General features: G+C 42.3%; 2 protein-coding genes across 8 annotated transcripts in view; both read right to left on the minus strand.

Annotated features, from left to right (window-relative positions):
* The window catches only part of KIAA1549L (KIAA1549 like), a 230,088-nt gene extending 228,192 nt beyond the window's left edge, over positions 1-1,896 (minus strand). For all 3 annotated transcript variants that reach the window (XM_080687146.1, XM_080687145.1, XM_080687144.1), the window contains exon 1: positions 1,519-1,896. In XM_080687146.1, the coding sequence (XP_080543272.1) occupies positions 1,519-1,762 (244 nt within the window). In that variant the 5' untranslated portion in view covers positions 1,763-1,896. The remainder of the gene's footprint in view (positions 1-1,518) is intronic.
* A 10,594-nt stretch (positions 1,897-12,490) lies between these two features.
* Positions 12,491-24,086, minus strand: part of HIPK3 (homeodomain interacting protein kinase 3) — a 71,588-nt gene continuing 59,992 nt past the window's right edge. For 2 of the 5 annotated variants that reach the window (XM_080641725.1, XM_080641726.1), the window contains exons 9-17: positions 22,759-22,880; positions 22,289-22,416; positions 22,036-22,197; positions 21,817-21,879; positions 21,224-21,517; positions 20,806-20,946; positions 18,989-19,224; positions 17,520-17,647; positions 12,491-16,400 (exon numbers count right to left, since the gene is read on the minus strand). In XM_080641725.1, coding sequence (XP_080497851.1) covers positions 15,927-16,400; positions 17,520-17,647; positions 18,989-19,224; positions 20,806-20,946; positions 21,224-21,517; positions 21,817-21,879; positions 22,036-22,197; positions 22,289-22,416; positions 22,759-22,880 — 1,748 coding nt within the window. In that variant the 3' untranslated portion in view covers positions 12,491-15,926. The remainder of the gene's footprint in view (positions 16,401-17,519; positions 17,648-18,988; positions 19,225-20,805; positions 20,947-21,223; positions 21,518-21,816; positions 21,880-22,035; positions 22,198-22,288; positions 22,417-22,758; positions 22,881-24,086) is intronic. The other 3 variants (XM_080641727.1, XM_080641729.1, XM_080641728.1) reach the window with 3 other exon arrangements.

The raw sequence follows: 24,086 nt of genomic DNA on the forward strand, positions 1-24,086 counted from the left end.
GATCAGAAATGCAAAACCAACCAGAGAGCATCACCTGCCATCAGGCCAAAGAGGAACAATGCACACGTCCAAATGTCACATATTACAGATGGCTGGCCAGTATCTGCATGCAAACAACAGCCAAAAGTTAGCGTCTCCTAACCTGATAGATTACAAACTATCAAGGATCTGATTCATTTTAAGTAAGAGCTCAGGGCGGTTGTGAGCCAATGAACACCAAGTTATTTACATGTGTCTGACTCAGGACTCACCTTTTACACGTGACACCAAATTCACTCACTGAAAACTGCTAGAAGCATATAAATTGAGGGTTAAAATTCTCCAGGGGCTTCTCTCGGGTCTCAGGCACACAGCCAAAGATGACCAAACTCTGTAGCCACTCTAATCATCGCAGAAAATTTCTGGGTAGTCAGTCACTTACACACATAGACACCTCGTGTCGGTGACATCTCTTTTCATGAAGCCAAGCAAAACGGGCTTTGAATTAAGCTGTTGAGGATAAGAAATATTTTTAACCTGAAACACTCATCTAAACCTGTGAGTTCCTTTTAGATAATAATTTTGGCTTTCATAATTTAATCTAATTTGGGGGGAGGGGTACACGGTGGGGGGGGGGTGGTAAACAGTCCTCATTAGTCCTTGCTAAAAATCACAAACTATACGATCATATTAGCTGAAGTGAGAATTATATTCCTTGATAAACAGAATGCACCAAGAGCCAACAATTTCACCACAAACAAAAGCCTGCCCTTTACAAGTGCCATAGTAATCATTCTTATTGCAAAGACAATTGCTGACTGCACGGTGTACATGTTAAAGCACATTAGCAGAATAATCCTCCCCGAATAGTTACAACAGATTTCTCAAAATCTTCCAAGGAATTACAGATATCTATTCCCTGAGGATTCTTGGGAGTCTGAGAGCCAAGCGTGATTGTTAATAACCTCCTGTGCACAGTTGATTGTATACACTTGATCAGTGCCTGGATCCCTCTGTAGCATGCAAGCAATTACCTTAGGTACCTCTGTCCCCAGAAGAAAAGGCGTCTCCTCTCAACACAAGGGAAACTATTTGGGAAGCCCCCATGGTAAGTGCCTTAAACTCTGGCCATTTCATGCAGTGAACACAAAGTGGACACCCAGCAGGGAGCCCAAAATTTAGTGGACGTCCCCACCCTGAAATATGTCCTACAAAAACATTTCCCTTTTAAGATGTGCTAACCACACCACGCCTTTATCTAAACGAAGCGTGCCTGTGGGACCGCAGGGAAGGACCTGCAACTTGTCCAGAAAGAAGATCCGAAAGCACCTTTTTACTTCCCCGCCCAGCGGCGCTTTCCCGGGAGACGCGTTTCTGTTAGTCCGCCTGCTGTGGCAGCAGCCAAGGGCGGAGAAAATCCCAGCGCCGGTGCCGCAAAGACCTCTCCCTCCACGGCCGCCGCGCCAGGTGCCAGCCCTTTAGGGCGGCCCGGCCCTCAAGGAAACCTTCCCGAGCGCCAAGCGGGCGCCGAGTGCTTACCCGGGTGGGCCAGGCAGTGCTCGGGCAGGGCCGCCAGCAGCAGGAGTCCCAGCAGCAACGGCAGCGCTTCCAGGGACGCGGCGGTCAGGGGACCCCGAACGCGCCCGGAGCCTCTCACGCCCGGGCAGCACGCGACTCCCGCGCCGACCGCACCGAGCCCGCGCGCCCGGGGCCGGCCCCTGCGCTTCCTCGCCGCCGGCCCAGCTTCCCTTGGGCCCTGGGGCTTCGCCTCCTGCCGAGCCATGGGGGCGCTTCACACATCCAGGCCGCCGCCTCGCTCCGCACCGCGCCGGGGAGCCCAGCCTTCGGTGCCCTGGTCCTCACCGGGCATCTCCGGCCATGGCCCGGGCGCCGGGGGGCGGGAGCGCCGGGCGGCGCCACTTGCTCGCTCGTCCTGCCGCGCCGGGGCGGGCTCCGGGAGGCGGCTTCACCCGCGCCGGGGTCGGGGCTGCATGGAGCCGCGGTGGGAGCGCGCCGGGGTTCCCACGGTGCGGTCGCCGCGCGCCGGGCAGTGAGGGTGGGACGGACGCCGCCCGGGGGCCCCCTTCCCCGGCAGCTCCTACTGGCTGAGGGGGCGAGGCTTCGAAGAGCGGGGGGCGCTGGCGGCCGCGGGCGCACTGGGGACCCTCCTTCCCACCGCCCGCTCCGGCCTCTCCGCCCCGCTCTCCTCGCCCTCTGGCTCGTGCAGGCTCGGGTTCGGCTCTGGCTCCCGGGCGGACAGCGCTACTGCAGCTCAGAGCGGCGCTTCATTGACAAAGAAAGCACGTCGCCACCGGACCCGGCGAGGCAGGCGAGGCAGGTGCGCGCGCGCATCCCCGCGCGAAACCACTGCGCGTCCCCCGCTCTCGCGCGCCCCGCTGGCCGCGGGCGGGGAAGGGGACCTTGGGGCCGGAAAGGGAGTGGGGAGTGGGGAGTGGGCTTCCCTCCCGCTCATTTCCCTGCCAGGCCCCCCATCTAGAGGAGAAGAGATGGGCAGGAGAGGACTTCCGGTCCTGAAAAGGGAGGTAAATGGTCCTCGTCCAAGTGCTGAAGAGGCCGAAAGCTCTTCAGCCTGCATTTCTGAAAGCCCTTTGCTGGTGGGAGGGCGCGCTTTGTGCTGTTTGTTCCCTACTCTTAGAGGAGCCAGTGAGCACCTGCGTGCCCGGCTTACCTCTGAGCAGCTGCAGCAGTTGTGTCCTAGGTGCAGTACCATGCTGGGTTAAACACATTATATATATACTAGAGGCCTGGTGCACGAAATTGGTGAGGGAGAGGGGGCAGGTATCCCTCAGCCCGGCCTGCACCCTCTCCAATCTGGGACCCCTCAGGGGATGTCCCACTGCTGATTGGACATCCCTCTCACAATCCAGGACCGTGGGCTCCTAACCACTTGCCTGCCTGCCTGCCTAATTGCCCCTAACCGCTTCTGCCTGCTAGACTGATCACCCCCTAACCGTTCTCCTGCCAGCCTGATCACCCCCAACTGCCCTCCCCTGCATACTTGATCACCCACAACTGCCCTCCCCTGCCGGCCTGATCGCCCACAACTACCCACCCCTGCTGCCAACCGCCTCCTCTACCAGGCCCCGCTTCTACTGTGCACTCGGCCATCTTGTGATGGCCATCTTGTGACCATGTTAGGGCATGATGCATGAGGGCGTGACAACCACCTAGGCCAGTGGTCCCGGCAAATTCATTAGTCAACAGAGCCAAATATCAACAGTACAATGTTTGAAATTTCTTTTGAGAGCCAAATTTTTTAAACTTCTTCTAACGCCACTTCTTCAAAATAGACTCGCCCAGGCCGTGTTATCTTGTGGAAGAGCCACACTCAAGGGGCCAAAGAGCCGCGTGTGGCTCGCGAGCCGCAGTTTGCCAACCACTGACCTAGGCTATTATTAATAGACTGTGCACTGCACGATGGGGAGACCAGGAAAAAATCTTCCTCTAAAGGTCGCTTTCCTCGAATGGAATTAAGCAGGCACTACCCAGTGGGACAAAAGGCCCCAGAGGCAGCCGAATGGCCCCCTTGCTCTAGATGGCCATAAGGAAGTCACCCAGTTCATCAGCGCTTCCTACATCTCTCAGTCTCAATAAATACTGAGTGCCCACTGCTTGCCAGCTGAGCCCAGGGGATCAAAAATGCACGCCCCTGACCTGATGAAGTTCTAACTTTATTCAGGCAACAATAATATTACTGGACGCCAGTTGTGTGTCAGGCACTGTTCTAGACACTGAGGACAACAGCCATAAACCAAATCCCTGCCCTCCTACTGCTGATATTCGAGTGCAGATAATACCGGCATGAAACAATAGATAATATGTCAGTAGTGATAAATGCTTTGGAGGAAAAAGAATGAAAATTGAGGATGCAATGTTTTCATGTTAAATAGGGTTGAAGGAAGGCCTCACCAAGAAGGCAACATTTGAGCAAAGACCTCAAGGAGGTGAGGGAGGAAGCCGGGCAGAAAGAACATTCCAGATAAAGGAGACAGCAAGGGCAAAACCCAAAGGCAGGGCATGCCTGGTGTGCTCAAGGCCCAGAGGGTAGGAAAGAAGTAACACCACATTTCATCGAAAACACGCATCTTTTACATGTTAACTTTTCAGAAGTCAGATGTGTCTTATAAGGCCTCTAAGACTTATTGAAGTGTAGGAATGCCTTGTTGGGTTATTAATTAAGCTTGCTGGTCAATGGAATTAGTTCTGCTGTTTCTCAGAAACTTACAGTCCAGACGAGGCAAAAAATAACTCAAAAAGTTCGTTTGAGCCCTAATCGGGTTGGCTCAGTGGATAGAGCATCGGCCTGCGGACTGAAGGGTCCCGGGTTCGATTCCGGTCAAGGGCATGTACCTTGGTTGCGGGCACATCCCCAGTAGGGGGCGTGCAGGAGGCAGCTGATGGATGTTTCTCTCTCATCGATGTTTCTAACTCTCTATCTCTCCCCCTTCCTCTGTAAAAAATCAATAAAATATTTATTTTTTTTTTAAAAAAAGTCCGTTTGAGACACTCATGAGAAAGCCAGTCCGTGGCCATGAGTCAGGCAACATCACGAGACAGGAGGAAAGGTCCTGTGATCCCAGCACAGGATGGTGAGGGTGGTGGTGGCAGGCTGTCAGGGCAAAGTTTGGAGCAGCTTAGGTGTTGAGAAGCAGAGAGCGCTGAGAGAGAAGAGAGCTGAGCAAAGGGGTGGGGTGAGAGTCGGGGAAAAAGCACGTGCGGGGCCCTGTGGCTGCTTGCTTGAAGTCTAGAACTCTGTTAGGGAGATTTGGGAGGGAGAGAGGAGAAGGAATGTTGGGGCCCACTTGGGGAAGGCTTTGGACATATTTGGGCTTTTTCCCCAAAGGAAAGGGGCGGGAGAGGGGAGGGAACATGTACCAGGCTTGGTTGGTAGCACCTGGGGACACCAAGGTGGGTGTGACCAGAGAAAATATAAGCCCTTCAGTGTCACAGCCTTCCTTCACCTCACCTCTTAGCTGCACTTAGAACATGCGGTGGTGATAGGTATTGATAGGACGAGGTGAGCGAGCCCCAGCCTGGAAGCTGGAGGGGCTGGCTGGATTCACATGCAAAGACAGAATGTTCCTGGCCTAAGACATGGAAAGATCCGGAAGGGGAATGGGCTGCAAAACAAAGCTGAGGTTGCACCACGGCTGGGTACTTTATGAGCGGTTCGAGTGAGTGGAGAGAGATTTTCGGAGCAACTCCCATGGAGTTGAGAAAGAGCAAATGTGTATCTTCTGTGTGGCAAATGGGATCTTCCCTTCAATATGATTTTCCAGACTTAGACAAGATATAAATTAGTTTTCAGTGACTTGGGTTGTTAAACTGGTGTTTCATTTAATCTTTCTCCCTGATGACACTGGCCTCAAGGTCAGACACAGTGAGGGGGGCATGCACATACAACAGCCACTGAGAGGGACCACGTGGTGAGTATGCAGCGGAGGGTGTGCAGATGGCCCATCATCGTGGACAAGTGGCTGAGGGGGGCTATTTCTGCCGGGAGGAGGAGGAGAGGTGAGGAAGGAAGGTAACATTTAAAGCTGGAGTTTACTAGGCTCAGCAAGTGGCAAGGTAAAAAGGCATGGACGTTGGGGGCATTTTGCAAGGAAGGGTGAGGTGTCTGGGGAGAATGGCACAGAGGGGACTTGGGGAGACTCTGCTTCAAGGCGGGAGACCTAAGTTGGAGGCAGATGTGCAGAGGCTGAGCTTGTGCCTTACCCTCATCCAGTAGGAACAACTCCGGAAGCATTTCTGCTGGAGCAGGGAGCTTGATGAGACAGCTCCCAGTCCTTGATTGCAGAGTCTGCGTACAGTCTGAAACTTGACTACTTCCATTTAAATTCAGGCTCTACCATTCGCTAGCTGTATAACTTTGGGCAAATCACAGATTCTCTCTCTCATCTATAACACAAAATGATAAGAGTACCTACCTCCCTGAGTTGCTTTAAGGATTGAGTAGATACATGTCAAGCTTTTTGAAGTATACTTGACACATAGTAAGTGCTCAATCTTACATATAACAACTAGAGGCCCCGGTGCACGAATTCGTGCACAGGTAGGGTCCGGCCGGCCCACCCCAATCAGGGCCAATCGGGCTGGGCTGGCCATGGGCGGTTGAACTCTCAAACTCCTGGTTGAGGGGACAATTTGCATATTAGTCTTTTATTATATAGGATTACAATCCTCTTAAACCATAAACCCTTGTTAATATAAGTCTTTTAAAACTAGAGCATTGAGACTTTTCCCGTGTGTGAATTTATTGCTGGGTAGCTTTTTAAAAATCAGTGTCTTTTGCCTGGCCAGTTTGGCTCAGTGGTTGAGCACTGAACTATGGGCCAGAAGGTCCAGTAGGGGCCATGCAGGAGGCAACCTATCAATGATTTTCTCTGATCATTGATGTTTCTGTCTCTCTCTCCCTCTCCCTTCCTCTCTAAAATCAATAAAATGTATATATATATATATATATATATATATATATATTTTTTTTTTTTTTTAAATCAGTGTTTTTTGTGCAAAGCATTTTGTCAGGCAGGGGGAAATATCCAATCTCTGGGTAGTAGTTTCAGGCCCTCACCTGAAATTTCTCACGTTACCACAGGGGAGGGGAAATACCTGGGCCTCTCATCTTTTTTTGCAATAAGCAGAAGGGACCTCGTCTCTGTCACTAACACTTCTTGTTGGTACAAAGCCCACATCTACACTGAAGTCCTTCTTTCTGTGCCCGGAACTGTGCCAGGACCTGGGGTTCCTACGATGCACAGGCCCTGGCCCTGCCCCTGCCTCACCAAGCTCAGTACTTGCATGTGAGGGAGATGAGTAAGCACACATTTATGCCACGCTGGGCAAGTGCAGTCAGAGATGCGGTGGACAGTGCTGTGGGCATGCGCAACGGGAGAGGAGCTGGAGGCCCGAGCAGGAACATATGCCATGCTGAGGAATTAAACCATATCTTTATAAAGCATGGTGGCCCTAAAGTGCCATGGTATATACTTCAGACAACTCAGATTACTTTAAAAAAAATTTTTTTTAAAAGAGGCAGAAATTTAAAATAAAACTCTAAACATGGTTTTCCTTGCGTTCAGTGCCCTTGAGAAAACACTTCAGTGCTGTATGGAACCTGCCCTGGGCCCTTCCTGCATCTCACTGCGGGGACCTGAGAGGAGTGCCTCCTGTAGTATTGTGGGTGCCCTGCAGGCAGGACCCGTCCTGGAGCACAGGGAGATGCAGTTGAATTAACAATGCCAGGGGGCAGCAGGGAGCTGTGCGGGACCACTTTACAGCAGTGTGAGTGGCCTGATCAAATGTGGGTTTTGGATCAACCAAAGGACTTGTATAGCATGCCTATGAGCATAACCAATGGACACAGACACTAGCGGGGGGGTAAGGGCATGTGCTAGGGGGTGGGAGCGGCCGGGGAGAGGTCAGTGGGGGGGGAAAGGAGACTCATGTAATACTTTAAACAATAAAGAATTTAAATTATAAAAAAATGTGGGTTTGGGGACGATCATTCTGGCTACCTCATAGAATGGACTAGAAGAGGGATGAGCCTAGAAAGAGGCAGCCCACTGCAGGGTTGTTGCAGAATTACAGGTCACCTTGGTTTTCCTTTCCCTGGTCTCCCAACCTATTTTCCTCAAAAAGCTTCCCAAACTCACATCAAGACCCAGCTCAACAAGGTGGTGCCAGCACCCATGAGGACCAGCCCTGAGTGCCCAGGTGGGCAAGGCTGAGTGTGGCCCCTGCTGCAGCCTACGGATGAATGGCTTGTTGATTTGAACTTGTCTTTTTTTTAAATATATTTTTATTGATTTCAGAGAGGAAGGGAGAGGGAGAGAGATACAAACATCAATGATGAGAGAGAATCTTTGATTGGTTGCCTCCTGCAAGCCCCACACTGGGAATCAAGCCTGCATCCCGGGCATGTGCCCTGACCGGGAATCTAGCTGTGACCTCCTGGTTCATAGGTTGAAGCTCATCCACGGAGCCAAACCAGCTAGGCTGAACTGGTCTTTTGTTGGTGACATTTCAACTCCCCAGGTACTGGCTAAATAGTCTCCAAATCCTCCAGTGGAAGAAGGCAATTTGGGCTAATTTTTCTTAGTATTTCTGTTGCTTTGGGGGCTCATGTAGTAACAGAGCAGGGATTCGGTCCAGGCCTTGGAACTATGGTACCAACTCTTTGCCTTCAAGTTCCAGCTTAGCTGTGTTAAGCTCTTTTCCCAGGCTCTGTAGGGTGGGAACCAGGATTGGCCATTGAAAATCTCAGTGACTTACAGCCTGGTTTTCAGTCCAAACTTTATCACCTAATGACCTTGGGGAAAAAAAATTTTTTTTTAAATATATTTTATTGATTTTTTATAGAGAGAAAGGAAGAGGGATAGAGAGTTAGAAACATCGATGAGAGAGAAACATCGATCAGCTGCCTCTTGCACACCTCCTACTGGGGATGTGCCCGCAACCAAGTCACGTGCCCTTGACTGGAATCGAACCTGGGACCCTTCAGTCCGCAGGCTGACGCTCCATCCACTGAGCCAAACCGGTTTTGGCAACCTTGGGAAAAATTTTAACCTCTCGGTACTTCTCTTTCAGAAAACCGGAGATATCTACCAAAGATATTAAATAAAAACTTATGTCCAAATACTTGCATAGAAATATTTGTAGCCGTATTATTCACAATAGCCAAAAAGGGGAAACCTAAATGTCCATCAACTGATGAAGGATAAACAAAATGTATTACAATAGCACACTGTTCATCAATAAAGAGGAACCAAGTTCTAGAAAATGAAGAAAAATCATTACAATAAAATTTTTAAAAAGGAACAAAGTTCTGAAACATGCTACAACACGATGAACCTTGAAAGCATTACGCTAAATGAAAGAAGCCAGTCACAAAAGGCCAAATATCTGATTCCACCAATATGAAATGTCCAGAAAAGGCAAACTCAAAAAGACAGAAAGTAGCATTAGTGGCTGCCCATGGCCGGGGGAGGTAAAATGGGGAGTGACTGACTGTAAGTGGACATAAGGTATGTTTTTAGGGTGATAGGAATGTTCTAAAATTAGACTGTGGTGATGGATATAGAACTCTGTTAAGTATACTAAAACTCAATGAATTGTATATTTAAAACTAGTTAATTTTATGTTCTGTAAAACTTAATAAGAAAAACTGAGCCAGCACAAAGTGCTCAATAAATTGATGTTACATAGTCTTCTTCTTAAGCACATAAAGGGAAAGATGTTTATATTTAAATTTTCATTATAAAGTTCTATTATTTTTGAAAGGTCTATAAGAAGTATAATATAAACAACACATTCTATCGAGGATATTAGCTCACTAGCAATAAATGCCACCTCTCCAACCAACCAACGCCCCTTTTCTTTTGCCAAAACACTTGTTTTATTAGGAAGTCTAATTAAGTGCATCTTCAGACCAGATGAAACTATCACCCCATTAGAGGCATAATAGTAACATGATAGGAGGAGGAGGAGGAGAAATTGAGGACATTCAGTTCTTGGACTGGGGTGAATGAGGATGCCATGAACCAAGATCTGGGAATCTAGGAAAAAAAAGATGTTTGGGGAGAAAACAAGAGTTAGTAAGGGCACCCAGGTAGAGACGTCCATTAGCCAAGTTTCACAAATTTTAATGTGTATATGAATTTGTGGATCTTGTTGAAAGTAAGATTCTGATTAAGTCTGAGGTCACCCAAGAGTCTGCATTTCTAAAAAACTAAGTGATGCTGATCCTGATCAATAGACCACACTTGGAGTAAAAGACATTAGGTCATTGAAAACAGGCTTCTATCTTATCTCAATAAATGAAATTTTAAATAACCAAATCCCTTTGTTTCCATTCTTCACTTCCACCCATCGCTGTCTGATTTGCAATGTCTTCCCCATTATTTCCCCCCATTGACATTAGGCTTGGCTGTGTGACTTCGTTTTGGCTAATGGAATGTGACTAGTGACTGAGTGCCAGGCCCATTCATAAGCTTTAGGAACCGTTGCAAGGTCCAGCTCTACATCTTTTCCCTCTCCCCTTAGGAGGACATGTCCAATATTGGTTCAGCCCAGATATAAACGTGAAGAAAACCGTGGACCACACGTGGCCTTTGGCCAGGAGCAGAGCTGCCACCAACCTGGGACGACATGTAACAAGAGCAAGAGATAAGGGTGTTGTTTTAGTTACTGAGATTGGGGGCGGGGTGTCACTTGTGATGGCATTTATATAACCTAACAAACGCTGACGAATAAATTCTCTCAGCTATTAATGAAATAAGGCTTAGGAAATAGAAGAGCTAAAATAAATGTGTATTTTAGAAGTTATTCGATTTCCTAATATATCCTCTTTATGGACACCAAGATTATATAGAATGAGGTTGCAGGCTTATAGTAAACCTTGAGATTCTCTGAATGCAAGTTATCAGAATTTTAAGAGACTATCAGCCTTGGAAGGACAGTTCTGGCTAAGCCATTCTTCCTGTGGATTTGAACGAGTCACCGACCCTCTGCTGTCCACATAAATGAGGAAAGTGGAAGTACTAAATGCTTTATGGGGTTCTGTAGTGATCTGCTGAATCTGGCTTGTATCAGCATATTAGAGTCAATTGTTAAATTTCCATCAGTCTGCAACAATGTGGCTCAAATGTTAGTTACCACAGTATAATTATTTTACCACGAGTGGTTGCATGAAGTACAAACTTTGCCACTGGTTCTTCAGTCCATAAATCACTATATAAATAATAAATGCACTTCATGATCAGTGACCAATCACATCACTTCTTTCAAAGATGACCATTGGTGATCAATTGCCGCTCACATGTTCTTCAGTTCATGCAGACAGCAGTTTCCTTTGCTGGACAGGAAATGGTCCATACATTTTTTGGACTATGTGGCAAGTCTACATGGCAGTGGAAGAATGGATGGGTGGATGATGTCTTCTGTTGATTCTATGATAAACCAGTAAGTACATCTAAGTAGTCCTTTAAGGATTCACTGAGACTTGAAATCCTTTCTCACTTTTTCAAAATCTACTTACAAAAGTTAGAAAAATTTCACATTATATTATCAATTTTCGTGGGACATGGTCCACACTGCCGCTATTTCTACTTTATTGTCTTTGAAGTTCTTATAGGACCAAACTTGAAAGAAAAATTACTAGAGAACTCTTTCTCCCCCTGCTGGTCATACTATAGCATAGCAATACTGTCAAAACTAAGAAAACTCGAATAAACTATTCCAGCAAATTGGCTATCCAAAAAATAACTGGCATGCAGATGCACACTAAGGAATACTAAACAGCAATGAGGATAAATGAACCACAACTGCACACAACATGGGTGTATCTTACAAATAAAACGTTGGACAAAAGAAGCCAGACACCACAGTGCTTACGTGATGCTTCACGTAAAAGTTGACTGCGATATCGAGTATATATATATTCTCCCTGGTGTGCGCTAGAGTGCCCCCCACACACAAGACTTTCCTCCTGATGCTGCTTCTCACATTAGATCCTTGAAGTGCGAGGTTATAACCCAAATCACCTACTATGACCACATTCTTTTGAAGTCTCATGTTTTACATCTTAAAAATTCATGTGAATTCCCTAATTTTCCTCCATGCACACTTAACAGAAATATTTACCTCAAACAAATTTGAGACAATATCTCAGTGAGATGGACCATGGGTACCATGTGGCTGTAGTACTCAGACTTCAGTTTTGAAAGAACCAGGGGAGCTGGGGTATGGTGACTGGGAGAAAGAGGTAAAGGGATTAAGAAGCAGCTACATGAGAGTCACAGGGATGTGAAGTGCAGAATTGGAAATAAAGTCATTAATATGGGATAGCTATGTAAGGTGCCAGCTGGTAACTGGAAATATCAAGGGGAACACTATGTAAAGTATGTGATTGTCCAACCATTAAGGTGTACACCTGAAACCAATACAAAATACTGAAAGTAAACTGTAATTGAAAAAAAAAAAGAACTAGCGGAAAGTAAACTAGTTACAGTTAAACAGCCTGGTTCATATCCCAGATTCACCATTCACTAGCAGTGTGACTTTGGTCAACTTACCTAGATATTTTGACCTATTTCCTCATTTCTATAATAAAGATATTAATACCTATCTCACACAAACGGTTTTGAGAATTAACTGAGATGATATAAGTTAGGTTCTAAATGCTACTAGCCCAGTGGTCGGCGAACCGCGGCTCGTGAGCCACATGCGGCTCTTTGGCCCCTTGAGTGTGGCTCTTCCACAAAATACCATGTGCGGGCACACACGTACAGTGCGATCGAAACTTCGTGGCCCATGCGCAGAAGTCGGTTTTCGGCCTGGGCGAGTCTATTTTGAAGAAGTGGCGTTAGAACACTCAAGGGGCCAAAGAGCCGCATGTGGCTCGCGAGCCGCGGTTTGCCGATCACTGTACTAGCCAATCCCTTCCCTACCCTACAAGCAGTCCTGGGTTGGAAAAAAAGTCAACAAGCTGTTTGCTGCAATATATATATTTTAATTCAAAGTGAATCGACAGTAATACACCATAAATTCTTATTTTGACACTCACCAAAATAGTCACCTGGAAAACCCGCTTTTTGTGACAAAGTACAGAAGGCTTGGTCACATTTAAATCACTGAGAACTAGAGAGAAATACTATCGCAAACCGTAATAGACATTACATCCATAAAAATTTTCCCAGTCCTTATTGTAATATTGCACAGTGCAATTGCTACATGGCAAACTAGTGTAGCATAGAAAAGCAAAACAAACAAACCAAAGAAAGAAAGCCACAAGTCTAAGATTGTTAAACAGGTAACAGTTCAAACTCAGTAATCAAATCTATCATTGGTTCATTAAAACAAATCCTCCTACACCTTGCAGTGTATGATTTAACTTTTACTTAATGCAAACAAAGTTTAAAATAAGTAGTAGAGATTTTTAAAATGAAAAGGCTTTGCTACTACAGTAACATACTTAGTTAAACACCCTGAAGAAAAAAAAAGTAAACTAAATATCAGGATATTTGATAAAAAGTAATTTGTAAATTAAAATAGTATGCAAATATGCAACTTGAAATTCATGCAGTGTTTTATTTAAGAAAGCATTAAAACCAAAGAAAACTGGTAAAAATGGCTTTAAAGAAGGTATAAATCCAAACCTTTTTTGTCAATATGCTTTAGGCTTTAACATTTTTTATTTTTAAACACATAAAAAGCCCATGATTAGAATCAGTTCAGAGGGATGTACTTAACTGGGGTATGCCTTTATCAAGCATTACTATTACGAAAACATTGACGTTTATCATTTACTGTCCACTTAACAAGACCATCGCAGTCTTGGAAGTGAAAAACAGAAAATGGGACATTTCAGGGTAGTGAAAACGGCCCTGAATAAAAAGCAAACTGCGCCAGTTTTGTACCTGTTGGAGTACAAACACCAATCGATCCTTTGCACCTGTTTCCAGTTTCCGCTGCCAGCACTGATTCTTTTCCAAGAAGTGAACAGATACCAGTAAGCTGCTGGACCATATAAATAAAATTAGAAGGCTGTGGAGGGCAACGACGTTTACTTAAATAGTGACTCCATAAATTTGCCATCTGTAAATAATCTTTTAAATTAATCTTAGGCTACTCTTTTTTATGTGTAATATATACATATTTCTATTTATATAAAATGCATAGAATTGATTACTAAAAACACTGAAACTTGTGGGGAAAATTAAGTCCTTCATTTTCAGTGTGACTAAAAATGTACTGCTGGTTTTTATTTTATGATCTAATACTGTAAATTTTAAAATCAATTTCAGGCACATTTATTTCATTGATGATTATTAAATAAAACACTGCTTGTGTTAATGGAGTAAAGAAAAGTCTGTCCATCATTAGCTTATTGTCAACACTGTACTAGAGCTGTACTAGTGGTATGCAATTAATTTATCAAAGAAATGCTATAAATCCAAAACATTTGGAGAGCTTTACACTCAAATGCTTTGTACTGTTTATTCCAGTAAATGCTGTACGATTATATTCCAGATTTTTAAGGAAAAAAAGTTAAGTCAAGCCTGCAAGATACAGCTTTCACAAGTGTCTACAATGCCAGTATGAAAATAAAAAATTAAGTTACATTGATACATCCAAGTTTTTATATGCAGTGATGAGCACAAACATTAATAGAGATAAAATACTGATGCAATTAACACACCCAAAATAACATATGCAATTATTTTCCATCATTTACAATACAGTAGTTACAATGACACTCCAAACAGAAAAGCAAAGTAAAAAATCAAAACCCCAACTTCCATTTCATGTAATTAGACTTATACAGAAATTAGAAGGCTAAGTAACAACTAGTTAATCACCTAATTTCACAGCTATCTGAAGTGGCAATCGTTATATAGCAGCTTATCTATGATACATTCAAGATAAATGATACAATTTATTACTTGCCCATAAGCTAAAACACAGCCTGTTTAATACCTTTCCTTACATTCCACCTCTACACTACAATATACTTGAGGTCTATGCAAAAAAGTAGCTACCTTTTATATAGGAAATGGATGATTAAGTCTTTGGTGCTGTAAAGCAACTTCATTGAAACATCACCACCATCACCAAAAAACGAAAGAGAGAGTAAGAAAGGAAAAACCCAAGACACACTTCCTAGGAAGAAATGCATGTAATTTCTGTCCCTGACGGAATGTATTAAATAAGCAAACACCACCAACAAGCAAACAAGTACTACAATGTAAAAATACTTAAAAAAAAACAACCAAAACCCTCACATGCATAAATGAAAAATTGCACACAAAGAACTCACATCTTTTCAAGCTTCAATAGTAAATATTCTGCTACTACTTATTAAATACTGCATGGTTTGCCCAAGCTAAGATGAAACCACGTCATGAATCAATGAGCAATTTGCATTTTCTTTCATTATCTACTCAAAGTCATGCCTACTGAACCTCTAAATATTTTATTAAATCCAATTATACAGCAAACACTCCCAAAATAAACTTAGATTGTATAGCAGTTTTACTTAACTGTATATAAAATGCTGTGTTGTGACAGATATCAACTATCCATTAGATACTGAATCAATTGTCTTAAGCACTACTAACTGCTTGCTTTTCTTGAAGCCAGATCATTCTGAAAATTCAGACAGCAGAATTCAGCTATAGCAAACATGCTGCCCTCTTAGTAAGGAAAAAACAGCTACAACCTGAAATCATACCACACAAAACCAAAAATGAACATTACTCTATCAAAAGAAAACTAAAGAGTAGGTCTGACTTTTAAGTGCTGCAGTCCTCAACATTTATATATAGGTAATAACATTAACAACCTCAAATATTTAAGGCACTATGTGTGGGAACGGTTTACAATGCAGCTGAGATTATTAGAACAACATTAAGAGCAAAGTCGAGGCAACATTTTGCCCATGCAAAGACACATGCAAATGTAAGGAACAATAGCTCAATTTCTTAGGTAAGTGACCCGACATTTATACACTAAGACACAGATAATACAATTCACTGGTATGCTGTAATTTTGACATATGTGCATCTGTTGCTCTAAGTCTGTACACAGAATGGCTTCCCAAATGTGGACGTGTCTTGCACTAGTTAGAAGGCAATTTTATAAAAAATAGCAGGAGCAAAACTGGACTTCTGCTCCCATAAGTCACCTGTCTAGAGTTACTACATAAGAAGATAACATGACCAAAGACAAGTTATACCAAATGTGCAAAACACATTAAAAGTGAGTTTGTTTTTTTTAAAGCTCAAAGTTGTTTAAATTGCACCCAAGTCTACATGATTCAAAAATAAGTTTCTTGTGCCATGGCTAATATTTATTAAATACCATGTTTTTATTTTTAATCAAATGTTTCTATTATTGAGCTTCTTCAATACACTCCTTTTGAGTTTTCACATATATGGATACTGGCTGAGTTTTGTTGGACTCAATGGAAATCCAGTATACGCAGGCGATGCTGCGATGTAAGAATGTGGTGGGAAGATTGGTTTGTACTGAGTCTGATGAATAGTTGGGGATGGTAACAGGCGGGGATTTATGCCCACTGGGACCTGGTGAACTATGCCACTAGGATGGGATATATTGTAGGTTGGATGCTGTAACATAGGTCTTGAGGTACACGGAGAGGCTAGGAGGTGGGCCACTGATGCAGCACTACTGAGGGTAGCTGCTGGGTATGGAAGCAGAGCAGGCTGTCCTCCAAGGTGCGTACTTCCAGCCAGATGAGCATGCACAGCGGTGTGATTGGGACTTCCATGAGAAAGAGTGAATGGGTTACTGGTAACACTAGCAGGGATATAAGCTTGCTGCCTTCGATGTCCGAAGTTTCCATTCCATTCTTGATGCCCAGATCCAAAGTGCTGAACCTATCCAAAACAAGCAAGCAGACAAAACACACTAAATACATATGTATAACTTAAAAAGAAAAGGAGCCCTAACCCGTTTGGCTCAGTGGATAGAGCATCGGCCTGCGGACTCAAGGGTCCCGGGTTCGATTCCAGTCAAGGGCATGTACCTTGGTTGTGGGCACATACCCAGTGGGGAGTGTGCAGGAGGCAGCTGATCGATGTTTCTCTCTCATCGATGTTTCTAACTCTCTATCCCTCTCCCTTCCTCTCTGTAAAAAATAAATAAAATATATTTTTTTAAAAAATAAAAAATAAAATAAATAAAAAGAAAAGGGAAATTACAATAAACTCTGTGGCTGATATCTCATAGAGGATCTCTCAGATCTTAGATTGTACTAAGTATAAATCAAGAGAAAAAAAGGTATTATATGTTAGTACTAACATTGTAATATTTATTACTACATAATATGATAATATTAACATTGCCACTACCACTGCTAGTAGTATCACTATCCCCCCCCCCACTACTACTACTAGCTACCATTTGAGGAATACTTATCATGTGTAGAGCTAACATTTTACATACAAGACATTATTTAATTCTAAAACAACCCCATGATATAGCTATTATTCCCATTAACTGTGATCCAGATTTGCTGTAGAGACCTGGCTAAGGTAATATTTGGCAAAACCAGGATTTGGACACAGATCTTACTCCAATAGCTGTGATCTTTTCTTTCCCCAAGTTTGGAAACTCACTGCTGAGCACCGTGCTGAATAGATGGGAAGTACTCAGTAAGACATCATCTCTCACTATCACCATGACTAACACATAAGAAATGTAGCCATCAGTCCATCAAGGTGCATTCTGATTTAAAGGGTCTAAGAAAACAAACACACTAAAAATTACATTTAAGAGAATCTAAGAGCTTCATTTTTCTGAGGCATTCCATTTCTGTGGATAATCTGCTTAATTTTCCGATATCGGGTTTATTACTCTTTAGTCACCTGGGATAACGAAAGGGGTAAAATTTATTAAGATTGCATACAGTTTCAGAATCTTTTCCCCTAAGTGAAATACTGCTGCATTTAAATTCTAAAGGCTCTTTCTTATAAATTCACAAACGACAAACGTACCTGACTGAAATTCAAATGCTGGGGCTGGAATGCTGATGTCAATTTCTGCTGACGAGTACCCACTGTGGAAGGCTGGTTCAATCTTCCAGGAGCACATCGTCCTTTTATTAATGGCTGGCATATAGAATCTGGCAATGAGCAAAATGTTAAAGCATTAATGCTTTTTCCTTCTCATATAAAAATTAGAAAGGTCTCTAGATATTTTACACAATAATGATTTGAGAACCTTAAAATTAAATAAAAAGAAAAGGGATCTCATGTCCAAGCACTGGATGACATAAGAAGAGATTTCTTTTGTGCAACTTGGCAAGATCAAGTTGGAAATTCAGAGATGACTTTTGGTAATACTATTCTCTGTGTCCCTAAATTAAAACCTTTTTAGCCTTAGCCGGTTTGGCTCAGGGGATAGAGCATTGGCCTGTGGACCCAAGGGTCCCGGGTTCTATTCTGGTTAGGGGCACCAGAATACCTCAGTTGCAGGCTCCTCCCTGGCCCAGGCCCTGGTCCTGGTCCTGGTCAGGGCTTGTGCGGGAGGCAACCAATCAATGTGTTTCACATCGATGTTTCTCTCTGTCTTTCTCTCTCTCTTCCACTCTCCCTAAAAATCAATGGGAAAAAATGCCCTCGGGTGAAAATAAAAAAAATTTTTCAGAGAGATGAAAATTAAAACCACAATGAGATATTACTTCACACCTGTCAGAATAGCTACCATCAGTAATCAACAAACAAGTGCTGGGGAGGATGTGGAGAAAAGGTTCGAAACCCTAGTGCAGTTTGTGAGAATGCAGACTGGTGCAACCCCTGAGGAAAACAGTCCGGAGTTTCCTCAAAAAATTAAAAATGGAACTGTCTTTGGACCCAGCGATCTCACTTCAGGAAATACATCCTAAGAAACCTGAAACACCAATTCGAAAGAATATATGCGCCCCTATGTTTATAGCAGCATCATTTACAATAGTCAAGATCTGGAAAGAGCCAAATGCCTACCAGTAAATGAGTGAATTTAAAAAACCTGTGGTACATTTACACCATGGAATACTATGCAGCTCTAAGAGGAAAATCTTACCTTTTGTGACAGCATGGACGGACCTGGAGATTATTATGCTAAATGAAATAAGCCAGTCAGAGAAAGACAAATACCATGATCTCATTCATATGTGGAATCTAATCAACAAAATAAACTGATGAACAAAATAGAAACAGAGGCATGGATATGTGGAATAGACTGACAGCTGTCAGAGCAGAGGGAGGAGGGGGACTGAATGAAAGAAGGTGAAGGGGTTAACCAAAGAACATATATGCATAATCCACAGACACAGACAACAGTGTGACGGCCAGAAGGAAGAGGGAGCGGGGCTGGGGAGAAGTGAGCAAAGCAGGGGGAAATGGAGATATCTGTAATAGCTCCAACAATAAAAATAAAAAGACCTTTTAAGGGACTATAAAGAAACAGGGAGGACTCAGCTTACCTGTGTTTGCCATATGCTCATCGGCATTTAATCCATTCTCTAGTCCCATTGGTGGCACCACAACAGTACAGACAGCTGGCTTGGTTTCTGTGTTGGAAGAGGGCACCAGTTCTGTGTTCTGATGAGTGTCCTCCACAAAACTGCTCTCTGCAAACGGACTATCATGTCCCGAAGAGTCTGATGTTGGAGAGCCATCCACAGTATCACAACCACTTTCCTGCTCTTCATCTGACATACTACAGTAAGAAAGTACTTGTATGAATAATATGCATTTCACATTAAATGTAAAGTTAAATGATATCCAGGCTCCAGCAAATTGGTAACAAACTTATTCAATTATTTCATATCTAATTACGACTTCTTCCTTGGTCAATAACGCTTTTTCCATAAATTTTTTAGACTCTCATGTTAATTCTCTCTTCTGACTGATAATCCCAATCCTGCCCTGTTTAGGAACCTCCTTTTAGCACTGGATTTTCTCTTCTTTCCTTTCCCAGTTGATCCTTAGTAGTTCATAAATCCCATTTTATAAATTCCAGAACTTTTCATCAAATACTACAAAGCAGCACTCTTCTGGATAATTTTTTTTAAATATATATTTTATTGATTTTTACAGAGAGGAAGGGAGAGGGATAGAGAGTTAGAAACATCGATGAGAGAGGAACATCGATCAGCTGCCTCCTGCACACCCCCTACTGGGGATGTGCCCGCAACCAAGGTACATGCCCTTGACTGGAATCGAACCTGGGACCCTTCAGTCCGCAGGCCGACGCTCTATCCACTGAGCCAAACCAGTTAGGGCTCTTCTGGATAATTTAAATGACATGTACGAACATTATGGATATTTCAGAATAAATTCTAATGTTAAATACATCTCTTTAGTGGTGCCGTGTGTCCTTTTAACTAACTAGTTATTTGAAAGGTCTTCCCCACTCCTCTGCAGGCCTAGCAAGAATCCCATTATTTCTCATCTTTTCCTGACCCTTTTGGGCCCTGACAATATCTCTCCTTGTGATTTCCACAGCATTTATTGTCTGTCTTAATCATTCATTTCATATTTAACATTTTGAAGCATCTCTTTCTATAGGTATATTTTGGTTACACATTTTTATTTATATATCTTATACATACATTTATATATACATGTTTTCATATGTACGTACATATTTATGTATATGTGTGTGTAGTATCAACTTCCAAACCACATTATAAGCAATTTATAAGAAGATGTGTTAAAATTACTTTGTCTTCCACAGAGCTTTGGTTATAAGTATGCAATACCTGACTAAGGAAAAAGAGAAGACAAATGTATAAAATTAAGACCTAAAAGTTATTCAAATTTTGTTTTCACTAAAAAAATAAAAAAATCCTAAAAGCTAAAATCAAATGTATTTCGCTTAAACTTTTGTGGCAAATCACTTAATGTGTTAGCGCCTCATGCTGGCTAGAGAAAGCTCACTAACCTCGTGGCAATCCATGTTCCTGGGCAAAAGGAAGGGTAGGCAAGGAAATATGGATGAAACTGTGCCAATCCATCACCAAGAGAGAAAGAATCACAGCAGATATTCTACTGACACTGGGTCATCACTTTATTATGCAAAACAGTCTTGTTTTATTTTGCTAAAGTGTATGTTCTTATTCAAAACTTAAGTTATAATAACAGTGTATGGAGCTAAAGTTGAAGTTTTTGGCTTTTTACCCTTTTAAAAACAGCTGATTCTTTTAAAATCTTTATTAATGTAAACAACTACAAAAGAAATCGTAGGCTTTGCAGTTAACCTCGTGTGTATTACACACCATTATTAAAACCCCTTTACCTGTTAGGTCTCTTGCAAGGGGATGGGCTGGACTGCCCGGAGGAGCTGGTGCTCAGAGTGCTGTCAGGACTACTTAAGGAGCACATCCGATCGATATTCAAAGTGCTCTGGCAGGCTTCACAGTCTAGACTACCTTTACAACTAGTGAGAGAGAAGGGGGAGAGAAATAAAAAAATGAGAAGATATTTGTCAAGTAGCCAAAATTTAATTCATCTAAGTATATGAATCAGTTAAGAGTAACCTACATAGACAAAAGCTAATAAATACAGGGAAAATGCTATAACCATGTTAAATACTATTTAGGAAGTTTACTCCAAAGACACTAGATTACAGGAAGTTACTGTTTGCCACACCAGGGGGCGCCATCGTCATTATTTAAGGATGCAGCATCAACACAGGAACCGGCTTTGGCACTTACTCTCTGAGCGAATGCCTCTGTGTTGTCTCTTCCTCGTCAGTGTCACTGCTGATAGTGATCACACTCACTGCAGGACTTGGGGAGTCAGCTATGATGATGGTTTGCCGCTGCTTGTCTGAAACTGATGAATCGGGGTCCTGCCTGCCAGATGTTTCACAACTATTTCTTGCCTCTATTGAGTTATGATTGTCCCGTGTTTCTATACAATTTACTTCCTCGACATCTTTCCCATTTGCTATCTTTGGAGAAATAAATGCTGAATGTGGGATATTGGTATTCTGCAATGCATTACTCCTGCAATCAAAGAAATAACGTGTCATTTCTATAGTCAAAATATGAACATGACGTTTTTCTAAGAAATTTCATTAAAATGAATAATGTGAATTTTCACTTGGTTCAAGAGCATGTATATAACACACTAACATACAGATAAGTTTTGTAAAACATAAAATATTATCTCTAGAAACATTAAGGTAGGTTGCATTTATTACATTCAAATGGCCATTTTTTTTTGTAAATGTGATATCTGTGTCTAAAATGGTCTAAAATTATAGGTAGGTAATATATCAAAAGGGCAATAAAGACAGTCTTACCAACTGAAAGCATTTATTTCCTCTCTTCCTGGCTCCCATTCCATTAGTTTTACCAAAATACCTCTGAGAAATTGAGAAGGGAGCTGGCTTAGTGTTTGTAACAAAGCTATCAAAGAGGTCATTTTGAATACAACAGAGTGACCCTTTAGTGTACATGCAAAATTTATCTTAAAGATTAATTCTCAAAATGCAGAGCAAAGTTAAAATATCAACACCAACCTGTTCTGGCACAGTTTATTCTTCTTGGTGGCGGCAGGCTGAGGCCAGACAACATGTGCAATGCCCACACTAATTGGCTGAGGAGCCGATAAAGTTATCTGATTGGTTAGAAGAGGCTGCGGCATCACTGAGCTATAATGACTGCTGTGTGAAATCATTTTCCTAAGGAGAAAGTTTAAAAAGTTGAATCTCTTTTTTAACAAAAACTATTTGGCAAACTATTCACAAAAAAGTACTTTTGTTTCTAACTTACCCCCAGTCTCCAAGCCTTTGTGAACCAGCCACACCCTCAGAAGTGAACGAAGTGGCAGCAGGAGCCAAGGGTGTTACTTGCTGCCAGGCAGGTACCAGCATCTGCTGTGTTCTACCAGACCATGTCTGCTGCACCAAAAACAAACAAACAACAAAAAAGAGAAGGAAGGAAGGGAGGGAGGCAGGGAGGCAGGGAGGGAGGGAGGGAGGGAGTGAGGCAGGGAGGGAGGGGGAAAAAGTGGGGAAAAAGTTACAAATCATTCATCATTAGATCCTAAAATCAAAAATACATTAAACAATCATCTAATAATTTAAAAGTTAAAGTCAATAATCTACAAAGGCTTGAATTCCCATCCAGATTATTTTCATTGTTTCCCAACATCACAGGCTGATATTTTACAAATGGGTCAGTACCCCTACTTGAGTATAAGGAGGACAGCACGTATGCAGAAAGGATGAATTATTACCAACCTGAGAAAGAATTCCTGGTCGGATCTGGAGTGGCTGCACAGCTGCGGCCTGAGTTACAAGTGGAACTGTATTATCTACCCTTATTGAATAACTAGTGGGTTTGCCATGCGTTGTAGGAATACCTGTGAAATAGAAAAGAATAGTTCTCAAACATAAGTTAACTCAGAGAAAGAATTTTCCTTCCTAAACTCTTATGAATTTAAACAATTGTTTAAAATCTGGTTTGAATTGTAAAACCATCCCCTACATAAAATTTTCATTAACACTAACAAAGCAATCTATTAGGAAAGCAATGTACATTTTATCTACCTTCTGGTGCATTATTCCAGAAATTTTTATAAAGCAATTTGTTGCAGCAGCAGTTACTTTCAATATAGGTTGGCAGATTGTTTAATACAATCAATTTTAGATAAAAGTGATCTTAGATATAACTGATTGGCCATTAGAGAAAAATATAATTGTCTTCTTTTCCTACTGAAAAATAATTTTACAATTTTTATTGCATGAATATATTTTAAATGTTAACCCTAAAGAGGAGGGTACTATGCTAATAAGTGAAATAAGTCAGAGAAAGACAAATATATGATTTCACCTATATGTGGACTCTAAAGAACAAAATAAATAGACAAATAGAAACAGACTCACAGATATAGAGAATAGACTGATGGTTGTCAGAGGGGAGAGGGTTGGGGAGCTATGTAAAAAGGTGAAGAGATTAGGAAGTAAAAATTAGTAGTTATAAAACAGTCATGGGGATATAAAGTACAGCACAGGGAATATAGTCAAAAATATTGTAATAGCTATGTGGGTGCCAGGTGGGTGCTGGAATTATTGAGGGGATCACTTTGTAAAGTTATGTGATTGTCTAACCACTGTGCCATATACCTGAAACTAATACAAAATAACAATGAACGTCAACTATAATTGAAAAATAAAAAGTTTAAAATTCCAAAGGGGAAAGTTTATTTTGTTGTGTTTATTTTCTGCACAGAGGAGTTTATCTTACTGCCTGGGTGTTCTACCCTCTGAGCTCCACCTAAAGAACTAGATCTGAATTAAATTTAACAAAGATCTACAGATTATTTCTTTTACAGATTATTTTTAAAAACTGACTTTCTTGCCCCTTCAAAACAGCATGTCTTCATCAGCAAATTATCCAAGAAAAGGCCTACACGCACACCCAGCAATGTAGGTATATTGCAGCGTAGACAATCTCATAATTCACTTTAACAAGGATTAAAGGACGAGCAAATTCTCAAATCCCAACAAAAATCACACTGTCCGTAAATTTTCCTCATAATTAATATTTCAAGATAAGAAGAGTTCTC

The sequence above is a fragment of the Plecotus auritus genome (assembly GCF_963455305.1).
Source record: "Plecotus auritus genome assembly, chromosome: 9".
Taxonomy (NCBI): Eukaryota; Metazoa; Chordata; class Mammalia; order Chiroptera; family Vespertilionidae; genus Plecotus; species Plecotus auritus.